Source organism: Neolamprologus multifasciatus, chromosome 6 (assembly GCF_963576455.1).
Source record: "Neolamprologus multifasciatus chromosome 6, fNeoMul1.2, whole genome shotgun sequence".
In the NCBI taxonomy this organism is placed as follows: domain Eukaryota; kingdom Metazoa; phylum Chordata; class Actinopteri; order Cichliformes; family Cichlidae; genus Neolamprologus; species Neolamprologus multifasciatus.
In genome coordinates, this window is record NC_140444.1 from 2,988,832 (window position 1) to 3,007,316 (window position 18,485).

The 18,485-nt window shown below is 42.6% G+C and overlaps 1 protein-coding gene and 1 long non-coding RNA gene across 4 annotated transcripts in view; one reads left to right on the top strand and one right to left on the bottom strand.

The window, feature by feature from the left end:
- Window positions 1-18,485, top strand: part of LOC146516137 (uncharacterized) — a 204,586-nt gene that overhangs the window by 83,271 nt on the left and 102,830 nt on the right. The gene's annotated exons all lie outside the window — the stretch shown is intronic.
- Window positions 5,920-16,225, bottom strand: LOC146516139 (uncharacterized). 3 transcript variants are annotated; one of them, XR_014874431.1, is made up of 3 exons: window positions 15,803-16,225; window positions 9,725-11,451; window positions 5,920-8,816 (listed from the first exon to the last, which is right to left on the bottom strand). XR_014874431.1 is itself a non-coding variant. In XM_085162081.1 (2 exons), the coding sequence occupies exon 2, from the start codon at window positions 11,429-11,431 to the stop codon at window positions 11,033-11,035; it is 399 nt and encodes a 132-aa protein (XP_085018207.1). In that variant the 5' UTR covers window positions 11,432-11,451; window positions 15,803-16,225; the 3' UTR covers window positions 9,724-11,032. The 3 variants fall into 3 exon arrangements, 1 of the variants encoding a protein (XP_085018207.1); XR_014874432.1 differs by having other exon boundaries at window positions 9,725-11,432; window positions 15,803-16,224; XM_085162081.1 differs by lacking the exon at window positions 5,920-8,816 and having other exon boundaries at window positions 9,724-11,451.

Genomic DNA, 18,485 nt, shown 5'->3' on the forward strand with positions numbered 1-18,485 from the left:
ACTCAATGAGAGTAACGTATTCTGAATACTTTGGATTACTTAATATATTATCATGCTGTTTACAACTACATGAATGTACTATTGCTGTGATTTATTACTGTTACTGAAGGTCCGCGGCTCCGAACCGTAGTAAAGGGACCTCTGGCTAATACGGTGGGTTCTGTGTCGGCTCGTAGCCGAAAACTAGCTTTACTTTGTTGTCTGGGTCAACTTTGCTAGCAGAGACAGAGAGAGGCGTTGAAAGGCTGCTCCAACAGAACTTATTGTTTTTGGAGGAAAACACGAACACGGTGTACAGTCGAGTCTTAATAGCTTACTTACATCTGGGCTCGTCAGGCTCTCTTCTTGGCTGCAGTGGTTATTATTATATTTACATGCTTCCAGCTCCCGTTTCTGCTCGATGACAGCTCGTACTTTTCCTTTTTCTCCCTCCCTCGCTCACAGACACATAACGTGTATGGCAGTCCATTCTCCCTGCAGCACGGACTACACTGCCTATGATGCTACATTCTTTAGAGCTATACCTGTAGCATTCTGCCTATTAGCTTAGCACAACAACAACAAAAAGGCCTCTCTCACCCAGGAAACAGTGTTGCCAACTCCTCAATAAGGAAAATCGCTATTGGTTGTCCTAAAAGTCGCTAGAAGTCGCTAAATGACGTCATCGCCTAATTTGCATAATTGGTCATGCTAATGTAATTGTAACCTACGCTGCTGGAGAGAGAAATAACATCGTGGACGAGACATAAAGTGAGCAAAAAACGTCCTAAATGCATTTAGAATTTATTTAGAACTACAAATTAAATTTCTTTTAGCAATTATTGTTTTTTGTAATGTCACAATTCCAACCCTGCTCCTTTACCCGGGCTTGGACCGGCAAAAGTGACCCGAAATAGGCACTCTGGTGGAGTTACTTTGTGTGTGTTTATAAGTAGTTTTAAACCTGATCCACAAAACAGCATAAGAGTAAAAGAAGAACTGACTGCGTTACAGGACCCGCTGCTTGTTGAGAGTAAAAGCGATATGCGCTTTCACGTCTTTTTTAGAAAAAAAGAGTTGCTAGGGGGTCTGAAAACTCGCTAAATATAGCGACAAAGTCACTAAGTTGGCAACACTGCCAGGAAACACGCAGAGAGAGAGAGAGCGTCGCCCTGTAACCATGGCAACCGTAACGCTGCCGCCTGGAACAACAGAACGTAGCTGTCAAACAAAACCCAAACAGTCCTGACCCGCCACAATATGAAACAGGGAAGTACCGCCGTGTAATCCATTTATTTCAACAAAGTAACTGTATTCTAAATACCACCTTTTTAAACGGTAACTGTAACGGAATACAGTTACTCATATTTTGTAATTTAAATACCTAACGGCGGTACATGTATTCCGTTACTCCCCAACACTGGGAGTTAGGAGACACCTACAGAGGGTTTAGCTGCTAATTCTGAGATAAACTTCCCTGCAGATAATTTGAGTCCCTGAAGGGGCCCTCTGTGCTTTATTTGTGCTGTTGGTGCCTCCAGATCACAGGCCACTCAAGACGTCTCTGCTTTAGTTTATTAGTCAAGTACTTGGCACTAATTGGCAGTTTATGGTTGCTACTAACTTAGAACAGCAATCTCTGACCTGCTGAATTAAGCATAAAGTCCATTACTTAAATTCTGGTTATTCTAAAATCCTAAAGGAGATCATGTAGGCAGCAGGCTGCCTTACTCGTGGTAGCCCTGCCCCGTCTGCCTAAAAGCAGACTCAGAAGTTTGTTGCCTCGAGGAGTCATTTCTGGGGACACTTGCCAGCTGATTGTCGTGCTTCCAGCATGACTTTGTGCACAATGACAGAGTATGACTGTCTAATAAATATTCTGTTTCATTGTGTCTGAATGTGACGCGTCATCCTCACGTGCCCTGATGCCGTCACAGCTAATTTTGATGCCTGATGCTAAAACCCCCGACCTGCCCCTCTGGTCTGCCTCGTTCACGCAGACCGTGCAGGTTCATGGTTACTGCTGCATGCTCTTAACATTTGTGGACTCACTCTGTAAACAAGTACAGATGGGTCAACAAGTTACCCCTTTTTCGTTCTCCAGTAAAAGTTAATCACCTAACAGCAAGGGGACTATTTGGGGAACTCGCAAAGCAAAACATAAGGTCTCACGGCGAATCCTCTCCTGCTCCGACTGAGCTGTTTCAGATGAGGTGAGGAAGCTCATTCAGGCTTCACAGCAGCCTCCTGCAGTCCAGCAGCGTCTGTGATTACAGCCAAAAAAGCAAAGAGAAAGCTGTTATCCTGCTCGGTGACAAATTACCTCCTCATTAGGTGTCTCAGCTTTAATTATTTGGCTCACTCTTTCTTTTGTTGCAGTTTCTTAGTCGACGACAGAGCACAATGAGAGTCAGACTGTAATTTACACGTGGACCTTTTTTTATTAACAGCTTTATTTCATAGCCGATATGATTGCACACCAGCGCTGCAAGCCGGCGGTTCCACAAGACATCGCATTTCAATTTTTATGTGTCTATTAAAAACGTCACAAAATGCCCTGTGGGAGGAAGCAAACACGAGGAGCTGTTTTCTGTCTGTAAAGTTATCACACTCGCGGCTTGCAAAGCTGAACATGCAGATAAGACAGATGATCCCGGTGTTTGTTATTAACAGGCTGCTTTGATGAGGTGTTTTATCTTTTTCAGAGTAAAAGGAAATCAAGACCGTGACTCCTCGATGATTAACGGTCATTTCGGCCTTATTTATGATGAGAAAGTTGACCATTATGCACACATTATCTTACCCTGGCTTTATTTATTTGATCAGTAAACACAATGGAAAACCAGAGGGGAGGAATAAAACCACTTTTACTGTTTCAAAAAAAGAAAAACGCGGCTAAGTGTTTCCAAGTGAAGCCAGTGATCGGCACAACAATCTGCCACGCAGCGAGTCCAGCAGATACACTGAGAATAAACAGCATGGACGCAACATGGCAGCAAACATAAACATTTATCTCACAAATGTGCACCAGATTTTTTTAAAGGAATGGAAAAAGAAAACAACAGTGTTGAGCATCAGTGAGTTTTCAGTTCAACCCAGCAAACACCAAAACAGCTGTGAAGACGCTTTTTCCAACACATCAAACGACCAAAGAAAAGACATTTTTCTCTGTCCCAGGGTGTCACATGGTTTCGTCAAAGCTGCTGGCGTCACATCTAAAAGCACTGGGAAGCATCGTTTTTAAAGTGGAGCATAAATGTTGTGAAAGTGTGTATTTTAACCCTCTCAAGGCAGATTTGCAACAGTTAAAAACTAAAAAATACCACTGCAGGTATTCTTTTGTGCATTAGCAACAAAAACTTAATTTGAGCGTGAGAGGGTTAAGCTGGCCGTTAATTTGGTTATCCCTGGCTAACCAAGTCATTTTGACTCTGTCGGCTGCTCGTCCATCATCAGACTTTTGTTCCACCGCATAATAATAATGGATTGGATTTATATAGCGCTTTTCAAGGCACCCAAAGCGCTTTACAATTCCACTATTCATTCACTCTCACATTCACACACTGGTAGAGGCAGCTACAGTTGTAGCCACAGCTGCCCTGGGGCAGACTGACAGGTCGGTAGGTGAAGTGTCTTGCCTAAGGACACAACGACCAGGACAGAGAGCCCGGGGATCGAACCGGCGACCTTCCGGTTACAGATGCGCTTCCCAACCCCCAGAGGTGCTCTGCTGGACTGAGATCTGATGGCTGTGGAGGTCATCTGAGTGCCTTCAACTCAATGTTTGAGTTGATCCGAGCTTTGTGACATGACACATTACCCTGCCATCAGAAGATGGCTACACCGTGGTCAGAAAGTGGATGGAGCTGGTCAGGGCCAATACTCCGGCAGGCTGTGGTGTTTAATCAGGCCCAAAGTGTTCCAAGAAAATATCCCCCACACCATTACACCACCAGCCGCACTCTGAACCACCAGCAGATGTTTACACTATCCTCTATCATGTCACAGCAGAAATTGGTCCGACTCATCAGACCAACTTTAGCAAGTGGGTTTCCTGTTCTTAGCTGACACGAGTGCCAGCCGGTGTGGTCTTCAGCTGCTGTAGCCCATCGGCTTCAAGGTTTGACACACTGTGGGTTCAGAGAGGCTCTCCTGCACTCCTTTGTTGTAACGAGTGATTTGTTTTACAGTTAACTTCCTGTCAACTTAAAGTAGTCTGGCCTGCTCCATCTGCTCTTACATCAACAAAGCCTTTTCTGCCAGAGAACTGACGCCCACTGGATGTTTTCTCTTTCTGGGACTGTTCTCTGTAAGCCCTGGACATGGTTGTGTGGGGAAAAAACCCGTCAGGTCAGCAGTTTCTGAAATACTCGGATCAGGCCGTCTGGCACCAACAATCACGCTGCGTTAGAATTCACCTAAATCACATTTCTTTCTGATTCTGATGCCCAGTTTGAACTTCGGCAGGTTGGTTTGCCTAAATCAGAGGTGTCCAACTCTAGGCCTCGAAGGCCAGTGTCCTGCAGGTTTTGATCCAACACAGCTGTTTTAAATTGCTTGAAGCTCTCCAGAGGCCTGGCAATGAACTAATGATTTGATTCAGGTGTGTTGACCCAGGATGAGATCTAAAACCTGCAAGACACCGGCCCTTGAGGGCTGGAGTTGGACACCCCTCACCTGATTGTTTTGAGTTGCTTCCATGCTATTGGTTTTGTCCCCTCCACTGATTTCTTTTATCGTGCTTAAATATTTCAGTGCCTATATTAGACAAAGATAACCCGAGTAAATGCAAAATGCAGGTTTTAAGTCTTCTTCATTTATTTGGGGGAGGGGTCTACCCAAACCTACCAGAAAATCTGTCATGATCCTGGGTCTTTTGACCCAGCGTTTTAAGTTTGAGTTTATTTTGTTCATTAGTTTATTAGATTCCGCTTGTGTATCCAACCCCTGTTAAGTCTCCCTTGTCCTTCATGTGCTTCATGTTTGCGTTTCATTATGTTTCCCATTTTATTTTGAAAGAGGTCCTGTGTTCCTGCATTTTGTTTTACTCTTCCTCTGTGGCGTTGTTATGTTCATGTTGTGTCTACTGTGCCTTTCTGTTCCATGTTTCAGGTCCCTATGTTCTGTCTCCCCAGTCTGTTAAGTTTACATGTCTTGTGTTCCGTCAGTGTGTTTCCTGTTTTACTTTCACAGTCTGTCCTATGTTAATGTTTCTAGTTTTGCTTCCCTTGGCTGTATCCGACTTCAGGGTCTGCAGTCTCAACGATCCTCAAGGGCCGCGTACTTAAAGACCGCTAAGGCCGGAAGTGCGAGGCTTGTGAAATGGGACGGTCTAGCCTCCGTCGCACTACCCAGGTTGCCTAGCAACCATGATACTAACAGCTGGAAACGTTTCATACAGCTTTGTTTGACAGAAATGAAGGAGAACATCTTTTGTTCATTTGTTTGTTTGTTTCTACATGAGCTTTGATCATTCTCTGATTAAGCTCAGCTATTGAACGGCGTATATTTTAAAGTAACGGCTTTAAAACCAAGTTAGTACAAACGTCACTAATGTCACATGACTTTGCCGACATGTGGCCAACAGTAATGTTTTAATGTTCTTCGTTATTAAACATTTGCACATAAATAAGTGACATAATATTCAGTACTTACTTAAAGTTTACTCTTCGGGCGCCCCTCATCCGCCGTTTTTTTTTTCAGCAAAATTATCCACACCCAACGCCACGCTATGCATTCTGGGATATGTTGGGCCACGAAGTCTACACCGCCACGTCCTTAAAATTCAGGGAAATGAAGGACGCATTTGAGGGCCGCATTTCGAGCAGCCTTCGAATTGGGACAGCCTTCGTCGCGTCGCTGTGACGTAATCGGCCTTAAAATGCGGCCTTTAAGGCTGCAGACCCTGAATTGGGATACAGGCTCGTCTCGTCCTGCCTAATTACTCCCAGCTGTGCTCTCCTCCTGTGGCTCATTCCCCCTCGTTATCCCTCAGTGTATTTAAGCCCCATGTTTCTCTTTGTCAGTGTTGCGTCCTACCTCATAGCTGTGTGATTTTCCCCTGTGGCTCCTTGTGCTTTAGTTTTCACCAGTTTAGTTTTGTGTCCCACTCCACGCCAGCAATAAAGCTGTGTTTTTTGAGTTTACTTTTTGTCTCTGCGAGTTTGCATTTGGGTCCTACTCTTGCCTGCCATATTGACAGCCGTATTGTGACAAAATCTCGAAGAAGAATGTCAATTTGTGCCCTGAAGCCCAAACACACTGGGGTTATGGAGCAGGACAATGATCCAGAAGACACCCCCAAGTCCACCTCTGAATGGCTGAAAAGACAATAAAACAAAATCAAATCCAAACATCCCATATGGAAAAGATAGAGCTAGCTAGCTGTCTGTCTGGTATGAAAAGCATACAAGAGTGAAAACACATATAAGATCCCTTGAAAAATTATATAATGAAACTTGTATGTTTTGTATACTTACTAAAAAAAATATGAAAGTAATGAGAAAGTGGCCACTTTCATGAGTAAATCATGTCTTTACTATTGCTTTTCCATATGGGTTAAATCTGATCGAGATGCTTTGAGATGACTTTAATCAGGCTATTCGTGCTCAAAAATCCTCTAATGTGGCTGATTTACAACAATTCTGCAAAGACGAGTGGGCCAAAATTCCTCTAGAGTGATATGAAAGATTCACTGGCAATTATCACAAACACTTAACTGCAGTTCTCGTTGCCAAAAGTGGCACAACCAGTTATTAGGTTTAGGGGCCAAATAGTTTTTCACACAGGGCAGGTAGCTTCAGATGGCTTTTTTCCTTTTATTACATTTAAATCCATCATTTAACTCTGAAAAGATCCAATAACATGAGCACTCAAAGCACTTCATACAACATGGCATGCTGGGATGCACACACATTCACACTCACTCACTCGCCAGGGATCAAACTACCGACCATGCAACTAGTAGATGTCCTGCTCCATCTCCTGAGCTCCAGCCAAATGTGACAAGTATACAAAAAGAAAAAGTGTAAGAAATCAAGAAGGGGGCTGCAGAGATTAAGCTGCCACTAAGAGATCCAACATGACAATAAAAACATCGCGCGCAGCTTTGAAGGCATCTGCAGACAGACTGATTTTCCCTGTAATCTGCAGATAATTTGGCAGCCATGGTGTGATTAACAGGAACAGTGCAGCGCTCTGTCTTGTGAAACAGTAAGATCAAGCAAAGTAAACATTGTGTGACTGTTTTAGCTGGTGAGCAGTAATGAGAATTCATCCATACTAAAAAGCTGACATTTCCTGTTATTCATCAATGACTGCGGTGCATGTCTCGACTGGAGCCTGGCAGCTCTCAGCTATAATCCTCAGCTTGTCTTTATGTTCAATTATTGTATTTCAGGGTGTAGTTTGAGAGATGGATTCCCTTGATATCACCTCTCCACACTGAGCTCTCTCACAGAGCTCCTATTGTTTTTTTTCCTCGCTGTATTTCATATTTAATGCCACATTTCTGTGTTTACACATCAAACAGGTCTTTGGGATATTGCAACTAAACGACTCAAATACAGCAAATCTGTTTTATATCACTCTGGTACGCTGCGGTGTATCTCGCTGCTCACAGTATCTCACTCCTTTTCTAATTTAATGAGTTTTGGAGAAGCGACGATATCTGCACCTCGCCATAACTACGCATCCAATTTAAAAGAAATCCTATGTTTTCAACACACCTGGTGCTGAAGCAGCACTTTACTGTAAGTTATGCCTCATAAATCTTTTCTTATCTCCGTACCACATACCACGTGCCACGTGCGTAAATGATTCCAGCTATTTCTTTGGAATATTGTGACACATCTTTATGTTACGTTTGTGTTCGTACTTTGTGAGCTTGACATAGTCGGTGTTGCACAACGTGCATGAATAATTTGGGGTCAGTTTGAGTCAAATTCTGAGGCTTGTTCTCTGGAAGCATCTCCAGGGGGGTCGCTCTGCTCTCCTCCCTTTCTCTCGCTCTCTCTTACCACATGTTTGTTGGATGTAACTCAGGCACTTCTTGCCAATAGCCAGCTGGAGAGACTTATCTCACAGTCACACGACTTCAGGGAAACAGAAACTAAATTTTGATGGTTGAAAATAAAGTGTGTACCCAACACGATCATTGAGGACGCCCGCATTCCTGTTCACACGTGATAATTACATGCAAAGAAAGAAGGGAAGCCGTTTTATGTTTTTCTTACAACTGCTTTTATTTCAAATGGGGGAAAAAAGCAGCAAAACTTTGCAGGCTGCACTGCATAAACCTGCACAGACTGAGTGCTTCTTTACCCTTAGCACAAACGTGTTTCAGTTTGAAACTTAATTTCTAATTGTATTTTATTTGTTTTAATTAGAAAACTACTTTCAGTGAGCTCGGGTGGCCAGGAAGCCATAGGGAGCTGGAATTCCTGGAAAATGCAATGGAAAAAAATACAGATTTATTGAATTTGATTACTTAGCCTTGTGATAGACAGGTGAGGTTTTTAATGTCCACCCTCGGGCAGCTGGGAATGGCTGCAGACTATGAACTGAATAAGTGGTTAAGAAACTAGAGAAATTATCCAATATTACAAATCTGTGAGGTTAAAAAGAATGAGAAGCTTTAGGCTTAGCAGTACATTTTAAGGTCAAAGGGGGGTCGGTTCATTTTATTTATAAAGCTCGTGAGTCACGACTGATGAGAGTAATCTCAGGATGCTTAGATTAGATTGTTTGAGAGACAATAACCTACGAGAAGCATTTGGAGAAAGTGGTAAAGAAGATCTCCTTTTCAACAGGAAGAGACCTCCAGATTCCTTTTTTACCTGGTGGCAGGGCTGGACTGGGACAAAAAATCGGCCCCACCAAAAATGTGACGTCATTCAGGGGTAAAATCGCAAAGGATTTTGGGAACTTGTGGCAAGCGGTACTAGTGCATGCAGGCTTTCAGTTGAACTCAGTTACACAGCGATAAAAAGAAACACAAAAAATGGCAAGAAACTGTTGTATTATTAACTGCAATAGCCGGTGTTGTGCCAAAAAGTGATTGTCTGCCAAAAACTGATTTCCGGTATTTGCCAAAAACTGATTGCTCGTATTTAAATTGCTATAAGTAACTTGTTGGGCTATAATATGTGAAACATATGTCAAATGCATCCCTCATGGATGACACAAAGTCATATTGAGCTACAAACAACATTAGTGTAACAAGGTAGAAGCCGCAATCAGTCTTTGGCAGTGACTTTTATATAACCTTTATTTATGCCGTTAAAAAATAATCATTTTTTAATTCCATATATAGCCCCTTTGTAAACGCTGTTCACCGAAGTCTATTTACCAACATAGATATTACACATAAAAAATACAGGCAAACATTGGAAATCACTTTTTGGCACAACACCTGTTGCATGACAGCCACGGGAAGCCGACGGGTAAAGAGATCGGTTGGTATCGGATTACGTCGTGGAAATTGTTTAAGCCATGTTTCAGAAGTAACAAAGAGCCGATGGATGGCCTATAAGATTGCTAAACAAGGGGGAGGGTGCATCCGACCTCCTCGGCTGTAATTGGTCCAGCCCAGAGTCTATCATGACCAATTGGCCAATCCAACACCTTTCATTATTTATACCCTTCCAAAAAAAAAAAAAAAATCGATCTGTCCATAAAAACAAAATATCGCCATCGGGCATACCGGGCAAATGCCCGGTATGCCCGATGGCCAGTCCAGCTATGCCTGGTGGTGATGAAAAAGAGAAACACATCTCATCATTTACTAACACATCTCTGCGTCTGTATCGAAGGAGAATTTGAAATCAAACGTCTTGCAGTAGAAGTTTACTTATTTGAATGAAAATCCCTAAAAAAACAAAACATGATTTCATCCTAACACCTCCCAGGTCACCAGCCTAAGACCAATTTTAAATAAAAGGAACAACAAGATGAAAGGTTTTTGGTTTTCCAAAACAGCTATGAGTGTCTAAAACGAGTTGACTAAAACCATAACCCTAGATCTGGTGGATATGAAGAAGCATAGAACCAAAAGATAATAAGATCTTTAGATTAAGACCGAACATCCAAATTTCTTCATATGTCCAACAGAAATTATTCGGATATTTAAAATTGAACCAGTTCATATTTAGGGTGCCAGCCGGGATAGACTAGAGCCAATGAGGGAGTCTATCTTTAAATTTTTAAGTCACAACTTAAACCCCAACAGTTGTTCAAAGGCCCCCTGTTGGTTGAAACAGCAGCTTACTGAAAGGTAAACTGGAACAAAAATATAAAGAGATTTCACACTTGCAGCTAATTTGGGCGGGGTCTAGGGTGGCTGACGGGGCTCTATATCAGCGAAATTTTGGGTTTTATCGCAAATCAAACTTACTTCAGGGCTCCAGTAGAATCCTGAAAGCAAAAATCAGGGAGCATGTACTTAAATATTTAAACCAGAGCCTAAAACCCCAAAGCTGTTCAAAGGCCCCCCGTCGGCTGAAGCAGCCCTTTGTATTCATTTTCTAGGCAGCTAAAGCTTACCTAATTCTGGGCCCTTTAAAGGGTCTGAAGGCAAATTCTTGGATATTTAATTTAGAGCTACAGTCTGAAGAGATTTAATATTTGTAGTTCATGTCAACGAGCTCCTGGGGTGTGGGAGCCAATGAATCTACCTAGTTTGTATTGCTTTCTTGAATCATCCTTAGTTTGTCCAAAGATTCTGGTGGCAAAAATCAGAGAGTATGTCTTTAAATATTCAAATCAGGAGAGTTCACAGCTTGGGTCTGTTGGTGGGCCCCCTGGTGGACGAGTGGGCCCAGCACAGCCACTTATCGCACTTATACCTCGGGCATCCAGGCAGGCGCTGCTCGTTTGTTTGTTCTGCCCTTGATTTTTCGCTTTTCATCTTTTGTTTCATGTGTTGCGTTCATTTAGAGCTTCAAAGGGAATGCATATAGCTTCTGGAGCGTGCCTGACTCAATTACTTCTTACACATAAATGAATCATGCATCGTGGAGCTGGAGAGGTCAGCAGTCCGGCCGCTACCTTCGCCTCACACCAGCCCTGCGAACAGGGACTGTCCCACCAGCACGTCCAGCAGGTTCTGTTTGAAATGTGTTGATGTCTCACACTTTGATTGGTCTGTGAAGGTCAGCGATACATCTGATAGGTCAACTGGACTCCAAGGTGGGCTGCTTCTCAGGGATTTTAAAAACAGAGCCGGTGCCACAGGTGGAGCCGCAGGGCATGAGCGCACCATCCAGAGGCGGTGACCTCTGAGGGGCCCGTGGAGCGGGTAGGGGGCCGGCTGGGAGAGCTCTTTGATGGAGTCCACGTACTCCTCCATGGTGTGAGAGGAGCAGTCCAGGTCTCCTTCTTCTGTGTCGCTCTCCTGCATTTCACTGATGGTAGGAAGTCTGTCCACAGCGGAGCGCAGCCATCTGGACTTCATCCTGCAGAGGAAGGCGGCACCTTTAATGGAGGAGACCGAAAACTTTACCACCACAGGATAAAATCTGAATAGAGCCACAAAACACACCCAAGCCTTACGGAGATGACCATCAACATTAGTAATAGTTTAAATCATTTTAGCATCCATGGCTATGCTTGTTGGCTTTTTATTGTTTCAAACTTTAACTTTGTTTTGTTGCATTTATGAAATTGCTGTTTTCACTGAAAACAAATTAGCGCATTTGGGCTGACTGTGAAACACAGCACCTATGAGACTATCGAGAAAGGTCTGGCTGCAGCCACTGTGGAGCTCCACAGTAGGCAGAAACACATGACCTTTAAAGTAGGCGGAAACAGGTCACAGCCACAGTAGGCGGAGACATGTGACATAGATACAATGGAAACCGCGCAAATGGATCGTAAAGGCTGGGACAGAGTCATTCATATAGATGCTCATGGCTGAGTGGCCGGCCTGAATTCGAATCCGACCCGTGGCTCTTTGCCACATGTGTTACCTGCTCTCACTCCGTCTGCTTCCCTGTCACTCTTCACTGTACCCTTTCAAATAAAACCATAAAAATAGCAAAACACAGAGCCATAACCCCTAACCATACTGTGGAGGTCACGTGTTTCTGCCCACTGTGGAGCTCCACAGTGGCTGTGTCCCAATTCAGGGTCTGCAGCCTTAAAGGCCGCATTTTAAGGCCGATTACGTCACAGCGACGCGACGAAGGCTGTCCCAATTCGAAGGCTGCTCGAAATGCGGCCCTCAAATGCGTCCTTCATTTCCCTGAATTTTAAGGACGTGGCGGTGTAGACTTCGTGGCCCAACATATCCCAGAATGCATAGCGCGGCGGTGGGTGTGGATAATTTTGCTGAAAAAAAAAACGGCGGATGAGGGGCGCCGAAGAGTAAACTTTAAGTAAGTACTGAATATTATGTCACTTATTTATGTGCAAATGTTTAATAACGAAGAACATTAAAACATTACTGTTGGCCACATGTCGGCAAAGTTATGTGACATTAGTGACGTTTGTACTAACTTGGTTTTACAGCCTTTACTTTAAAATATACGCCGTTCAATAGCTGAGCTTAATCAGAGAATGATCAAAGCTCATGTAGAAACAAACAAAAGATTTTCTCCTTCATTTCTGTCAAACAAAGCTGTATGAAACGTTTCCAGCTGTTAGTATCATGGCTGCTAGGCAACCCCTGCAGCACAACGGAGGCTAGACCGTCCCATTTCACAAGCCTCGCACTTCCGGCCTTAGCGGTCTTTGAGTACGCGGCCCTTGAGGATCGTTGAGGCTGCAGACCCTGAATTGGGACACAGCCAGTGGCTGCACCCATTTGCTCTTGCTTGTGTCTTACATTTATTTTTACTTCCTGTGTCTCGTTATCCCTTGATTGTTTGCACCTGTTTGTTGACCCACCTGTCCCACTTTGCCCCAATGGGGCCCTTTTGCGTATTCACAGCCTCAGTCCTCTTTGTCCTGGTTGCTTTGTACTGTTGCTCTCCGCTGTGCGCTCGCTGTCAGTTAAAGGATTATTTTACTGTTTCTCTGGCTTGAGTTTCACTTTTGTCCATGAACACTTATCAGCCAAAGATAAACAGCTGGCTTTTGTTTTGACTCGGCTTCCCTCTGCGTCTGCATTTGGCTGCGCACTTCCACACATTCCAAACACGACAAAGTCTCTTCTGTGCAGAAAAATCAAATAAAAAGTCTCTTATTTCAACTTGATTTGGGACTGAAGTCCAGCCGCAGATAAAGCAGATCAATGTGTCGGCAGCATTGGCACTTTTGAATTATTTTCCTCATAGCTCGGGAGCTCACGACCTCTCGTGTTTACATCCATGCTAACCACGACTGTTGACATTCAGCTACGTCAAGTGGATGAGGATCAGCTGAGAAACATGGATAAAGGAGAATTCAAAGGATCACTTGAAGCAGTGATTAACTGAAAGGCTTATCTGTGTTTCCTGTCGAAGCTACGAGGAGCCACTGGAGATGGGAGCTGCAGGGTCGTGACCCCTGCTTGAATGTTTCTGCTGTGAGTATGAAGCCGTGGAGGTCACGAGGTCTTTGGACAAACTGCTATCTGTCCTCGATAATCCTGACCACCTGCTGCATCACTTACTGGATGAGCAGCGGGAAAACTTCCTGGCAAATGATTCACCTCCGCCACCGTGACACCAGCACAGGAAGTCTGTCGTACATCATGCGATACGACTTCCAAGCAAATCACATCTGCCATCTCGTTCTCTTCCTGTAGTTTATGTCGCCCCTGCCGTGTCGCTGCGCTTAACGCTCAGAGTACGCTCTGTGGTACTGAGTCCCTCTAATGTCACATGACATTTACCGGGCTTTACTACAATCACTCAGCCGTTTGAGCGTCATTACTTTCAAAAAGTCACTTTATTGTATTTCAACATTTACACAAATTTTTATTCTATGTAAAAAAAAAAATTCACTTGGGGGTGGGGGAGGTTTAACCTGCTGAGCTCCTTTATTTTTAGGTCTATCTCTACGTTCACACTGCAGGTGAAAGCGCATCAAATCCGACTTTTCTGACCCTCTGCGACCCATATCCATCATGGTGTGACAGTGTGAACGGCACAAATCCAATATTTTCAAATCCGATCTGGGTCACTTTTGTATGTGGTCCTGAATCCGATACATATCCGATGTTTTAGAAAGCGACTGCTGCATTAAATCAGTCTTATGTCACTGACACAAGACAGACGCCAATTATCAGCGCCGGGGAAGACAAACGAGAAAGCATGGCAGCGGAAACTGGAGACGGAGCGAGTCAATGGACAAAAACTGAGGTTTTGGACTTGATTAGCATGGGAAGACAATTCTATTCAAGCTAATCGACTCCGTGTCCATATATACCTCTGCACGGAGGTAGCAGCCACTGCTCTACACAAGGCCATTGTTAAAGCACGGCTCTCTTTGTCTCAGTGTCCTTCTTTCTCTAATTAATTTGTCAAAATTCTGTTGGTTACGACTGTGCACAAATTGATAGACTGCTGCAACAACACCTGCTCGCTCTGTAGCCGCCATTTTTTCTTCCGTAAACAGAGCGTGTTGTGACGTGTGTGGGCCGCTTTGAGGGCTGTGAACCGTTCACACTAGAGCGCGTTTTATTTGTAGTGTGAACAAGCAGACAAAAAAATCTGATTTGATCATGAAATCTGAATTGAGCATTAAGACCTGCAGTGTGAACGTAGCCTTAGTTTTCACATCAGTTTTTCTACATTTAATACGTTGATATATAGTTATTAGAGGTGGGAATCACCATACATCCCACGATACGATATTATTGCGATTTTTATAAAATATTTTGCGATATTCAGATTCTGTACATAAAGGTAAACTTTATCAATATTCATTTTCTCTAATATCAAAGTCTCACACTCAGTCTTTCTCTCATTTCAGTTTTATTGTTGACAAACTGAACGGTTTGTATTACAGTCTAGTCCAACTTAACTGAATCAACCATCTGGTACAATTATAGCTATTCTGAACTATGCAGTTTATGAAAACTATGCAGCCCCTTCAGCAACTGAAGAATTTGAAAGTAAATGAGAACAAAATATAATTTTACATTAAATAAAAAAGTTTTAAACTTAATTAAATTAAAATAAGTAAACTGTCATGTTTATTGCTGCCAAAAAAAAAGTTAAACACATTTGGACAGTGAAGGAATGTCAGGATTCTTGCTCAGAAAAAGGATCAACATGCTCTGAAGTCAGAGCACAAAAACCTTTTTTGTAACAAAATATCGATTTCTGTTGTCCCTGTATCGATACATTATTAGCAAACAAAATATCACCATGCTACACTGTATCGATTTTTTCCCCACCCCTAATAGTTCAGATGTGTTAATATAAGAATCATGGGAAGTTTTGGGGTAAAAGCTGGGCTGATATGACGAGACTCACAGAATCAACGTCTGAAATGTAATTTCAGTTCAATATTGACAGAATGAAAATGGGAATAAAACCTAAAAAGTTTTTAGGTGAGAAATTGTAGTTTTTGCCTTACTTGGATTTAAACTGTTCTTTGCTTTACCTGCACTTTCCTAATTGTTTCTCTGGTTCCTGTTTCCAACATAAACAGCCGTATTAGAACAATTACATAAAATTCTGGCAAGCAGCAAACCTAGACCGATTTCTCTGGAAACAACACAGACTCACAGACTCAGCTAAGTAAATCCTCGTGTGTAATCGATACCACATCATACTTCCAAGGAAGTTATTTGGAAGTAGGCTTCCAGTATGGACACATAAGCAGTGTTTCAGGACTGCAGCCAAGATGAATGATGATAAACGCCCACGTTTTACTGGAAAACACACACACTGACCTGTGATATGTCCTGATGGATTTTGTCCTTTATCTTCACTTTTTTGTCTGCACTTTTCCTCCTGTCTGTTTTCACCACGTTACGCCAGCAGAAGTCTGTGGCTGTCAGCGTGTAGACGACATGTTGCGGGGACATGGAGGTGTGATTCTGTAAGTGCTGTCGGAGGATAAGCCGGGCCAGGGGAGCTTTTATAATGCTTTAAGCAGCCAGGCTCAGAGAGCCAATTATAGCAGTGAGAGCATGGAGAGAGAGTGAGAGGGTGGATGTAGGCTGTGATGGACCGCGGGACAATCAAGTGATGGATGTTGTTAGTTCACATCCACACAGCTGATGGATTTGCTGGTACTGAACTACAGCCTCAACCAATCAATAAAGTCAATAAAATCGATAAAATCAAACAAACTCTGAGAGCCGAACACTCACTGCTCCATTTCTCCTCTTACAGACAGCGAGCGAGGAAACGTGAAGTGTGTGTGTGTGTGTGTGAGATTTAATGTCAAGTAATTTAATTTGTATAAATTAATAGAACAGTTGTGGTCTGATGTATTTGACTCGAATACATTTGTTTTGTGTATATATACATCTAGGGATGGGTATCGTTTAGGTTTTATCCGATACCGGTGCCAAACCGGTACTTTTGAAACGGTGCCGGTGCTTAAACGGTGCTCAAACGGTGCTCAAACCGGTGCTTAAAGAATGGAGAACACAAAATTGGTCCAAAAACCTCTCATGTTCAGCTGTTTTTTTTGTAAAAAGATAACAATGTTAGCCTTTTCTGCAGCTATAGGGGATTTATGGTATCACTCTTGGCTGGAAGCAGCTTAATCAATGGAAAAAACACAAACTTTGTCCAAAAACCTCTCATGTTTAACTGTTTTCCACTTTTTCTTTGGTCATTTTAGCCTTTTTGGCCAGGGTGAAGGGAGTATCTGCCATCAAACAAGAAGACAGCTGCATGTAACTATGATGGTGTTTGCTAGTTCACCTTACATGCATTAATTTAATAACGTGGTTAGCCTACTAAGCTACTCACGCAGAGAAGAACAGCTGCTGCTGCATCATCATCCGTCATCATTTCTGCTACACTGGCAGGGCTAGGGGCCAGGACTCTCCTCTTCGGGTTTTTGGGGGATGTTGCTAACTCCGGGTCCGATAACAGGCAACCCACCCGCAGTCGATGCGCTGGTGTGAGGTCTTGCAGCAAGCTATCAAATACGGCGCATTTTTCGGCTTTTAAAAAAAACGCTATCCGTCGCCAGGTGTTTCATCGGATTTGAGGTGTTACCTCCTTTGACAGTATCAGCTTAAAGCACTTGTTGCAGCTGCTGAGTTTGCATATTTTGCTGTGAAGTACAGCCAGACTTTTGACCGCTTCGCCTTGGCCATTTTTAATCTGTAGCTCTGCTCTAAAAGAACGTACGTACATGGACCCGCCTACTATCCGGAAACGTAAAATGATTGGCTAGAATCTAAAGTGTATCATTCCACACCAGTTGGTGGCGGTAATGCACCTTTCAGTTGTTTGCCAACCGCCAATATAAATGTAAGGAAGAAGAAAGTGTACCACAGCTCAGGAAAAAAAAGCACCGAAATAAAGCACCGAAATGTGCGCTGCTTTTCGGTCTGGTTACTACCGTTTATGTCAGAACCGGTGCCATCATGGCACCGGATACCGGTACCCATCCCTATATACATCCTGTATACAACTATGATATTTATTCTTTGCTGTAATGTAATTACACACGCACAGTTTACAATATATATATATATATATATATATATATAAAGAGAAATAATAAATATGTATTTATTCTATAAATAAAATATTTATAATATATTTGTGTCTGTTTATTTATTTATTTATTTCTACTTAAATATATTTTTTCCATTAATAATTATTTAAATACTTTATTTGGGTTTAATTGATACATTTGGAAATATACAATTTTCATGTTTTGAATTATTTGTAAAAAAAAAAAAAAAATTATTATTTATCGATCTACATATTTGTTTATGTCACTGAATGAGCCAACACGTTCTCACTCCCAAAGCGTAACATTTTACGCTAGGTGACAAATCGTCAACATATTACGTTTTCGGCTACCCACCACGTTCCTAAATGACGACCTCGGAAAAATGAGGAAATATGAGAACCGTATGGACTCAATCTACACATGTTTGCTCTTTTTCTTCAAATCGCTTAGAAACACGCTATTTAACATCATTAAAGTCCTGGTTAAGATCAGGAAAAAGGTTATGGTTAGGGCTAGGGTTAAGGTTAGGTTTAGGGCTGGAACGTCTATTACCGCGGGAGCGTCATTGCACTGGATTTCAGCCATAACCCGCCGCGTACCACAAGAACGCCGAAGGTCTCCTTTTGCGTTCCTTCAAATTCAAATTCAAATCAAATTCAAATTTTATTTGTCACACACACACAACCATACACAGTATGACATGGGGGTGAAATGCTTGTAGCTGTACAATGCCCGACCATTAAATGACAGAAAAAGTTTTACAGTATTTACAATTTACTACAAAATTTTCAAATTAACTTAGGAATTTACATTAAAAAAAAAAAAAAAAAAAAAAAAAAAAAAAAACGTAGACATGTTACGCCTCGGGAGTGAGAACAGGCTCAATGAGCAGCATGACAGCGCTGTATGCACAGTAAAAGTAACTGTAC

Excerpts from the sequence above, each read along its gene's own strand:
- LOC146516139 (XM_085162081.1), bottom strand. The coding sequence starts at position 11,431 with ATGAAGTCCAGATGGCTGCGCTCCGCTGTGGACAGACTTCCTACCATC.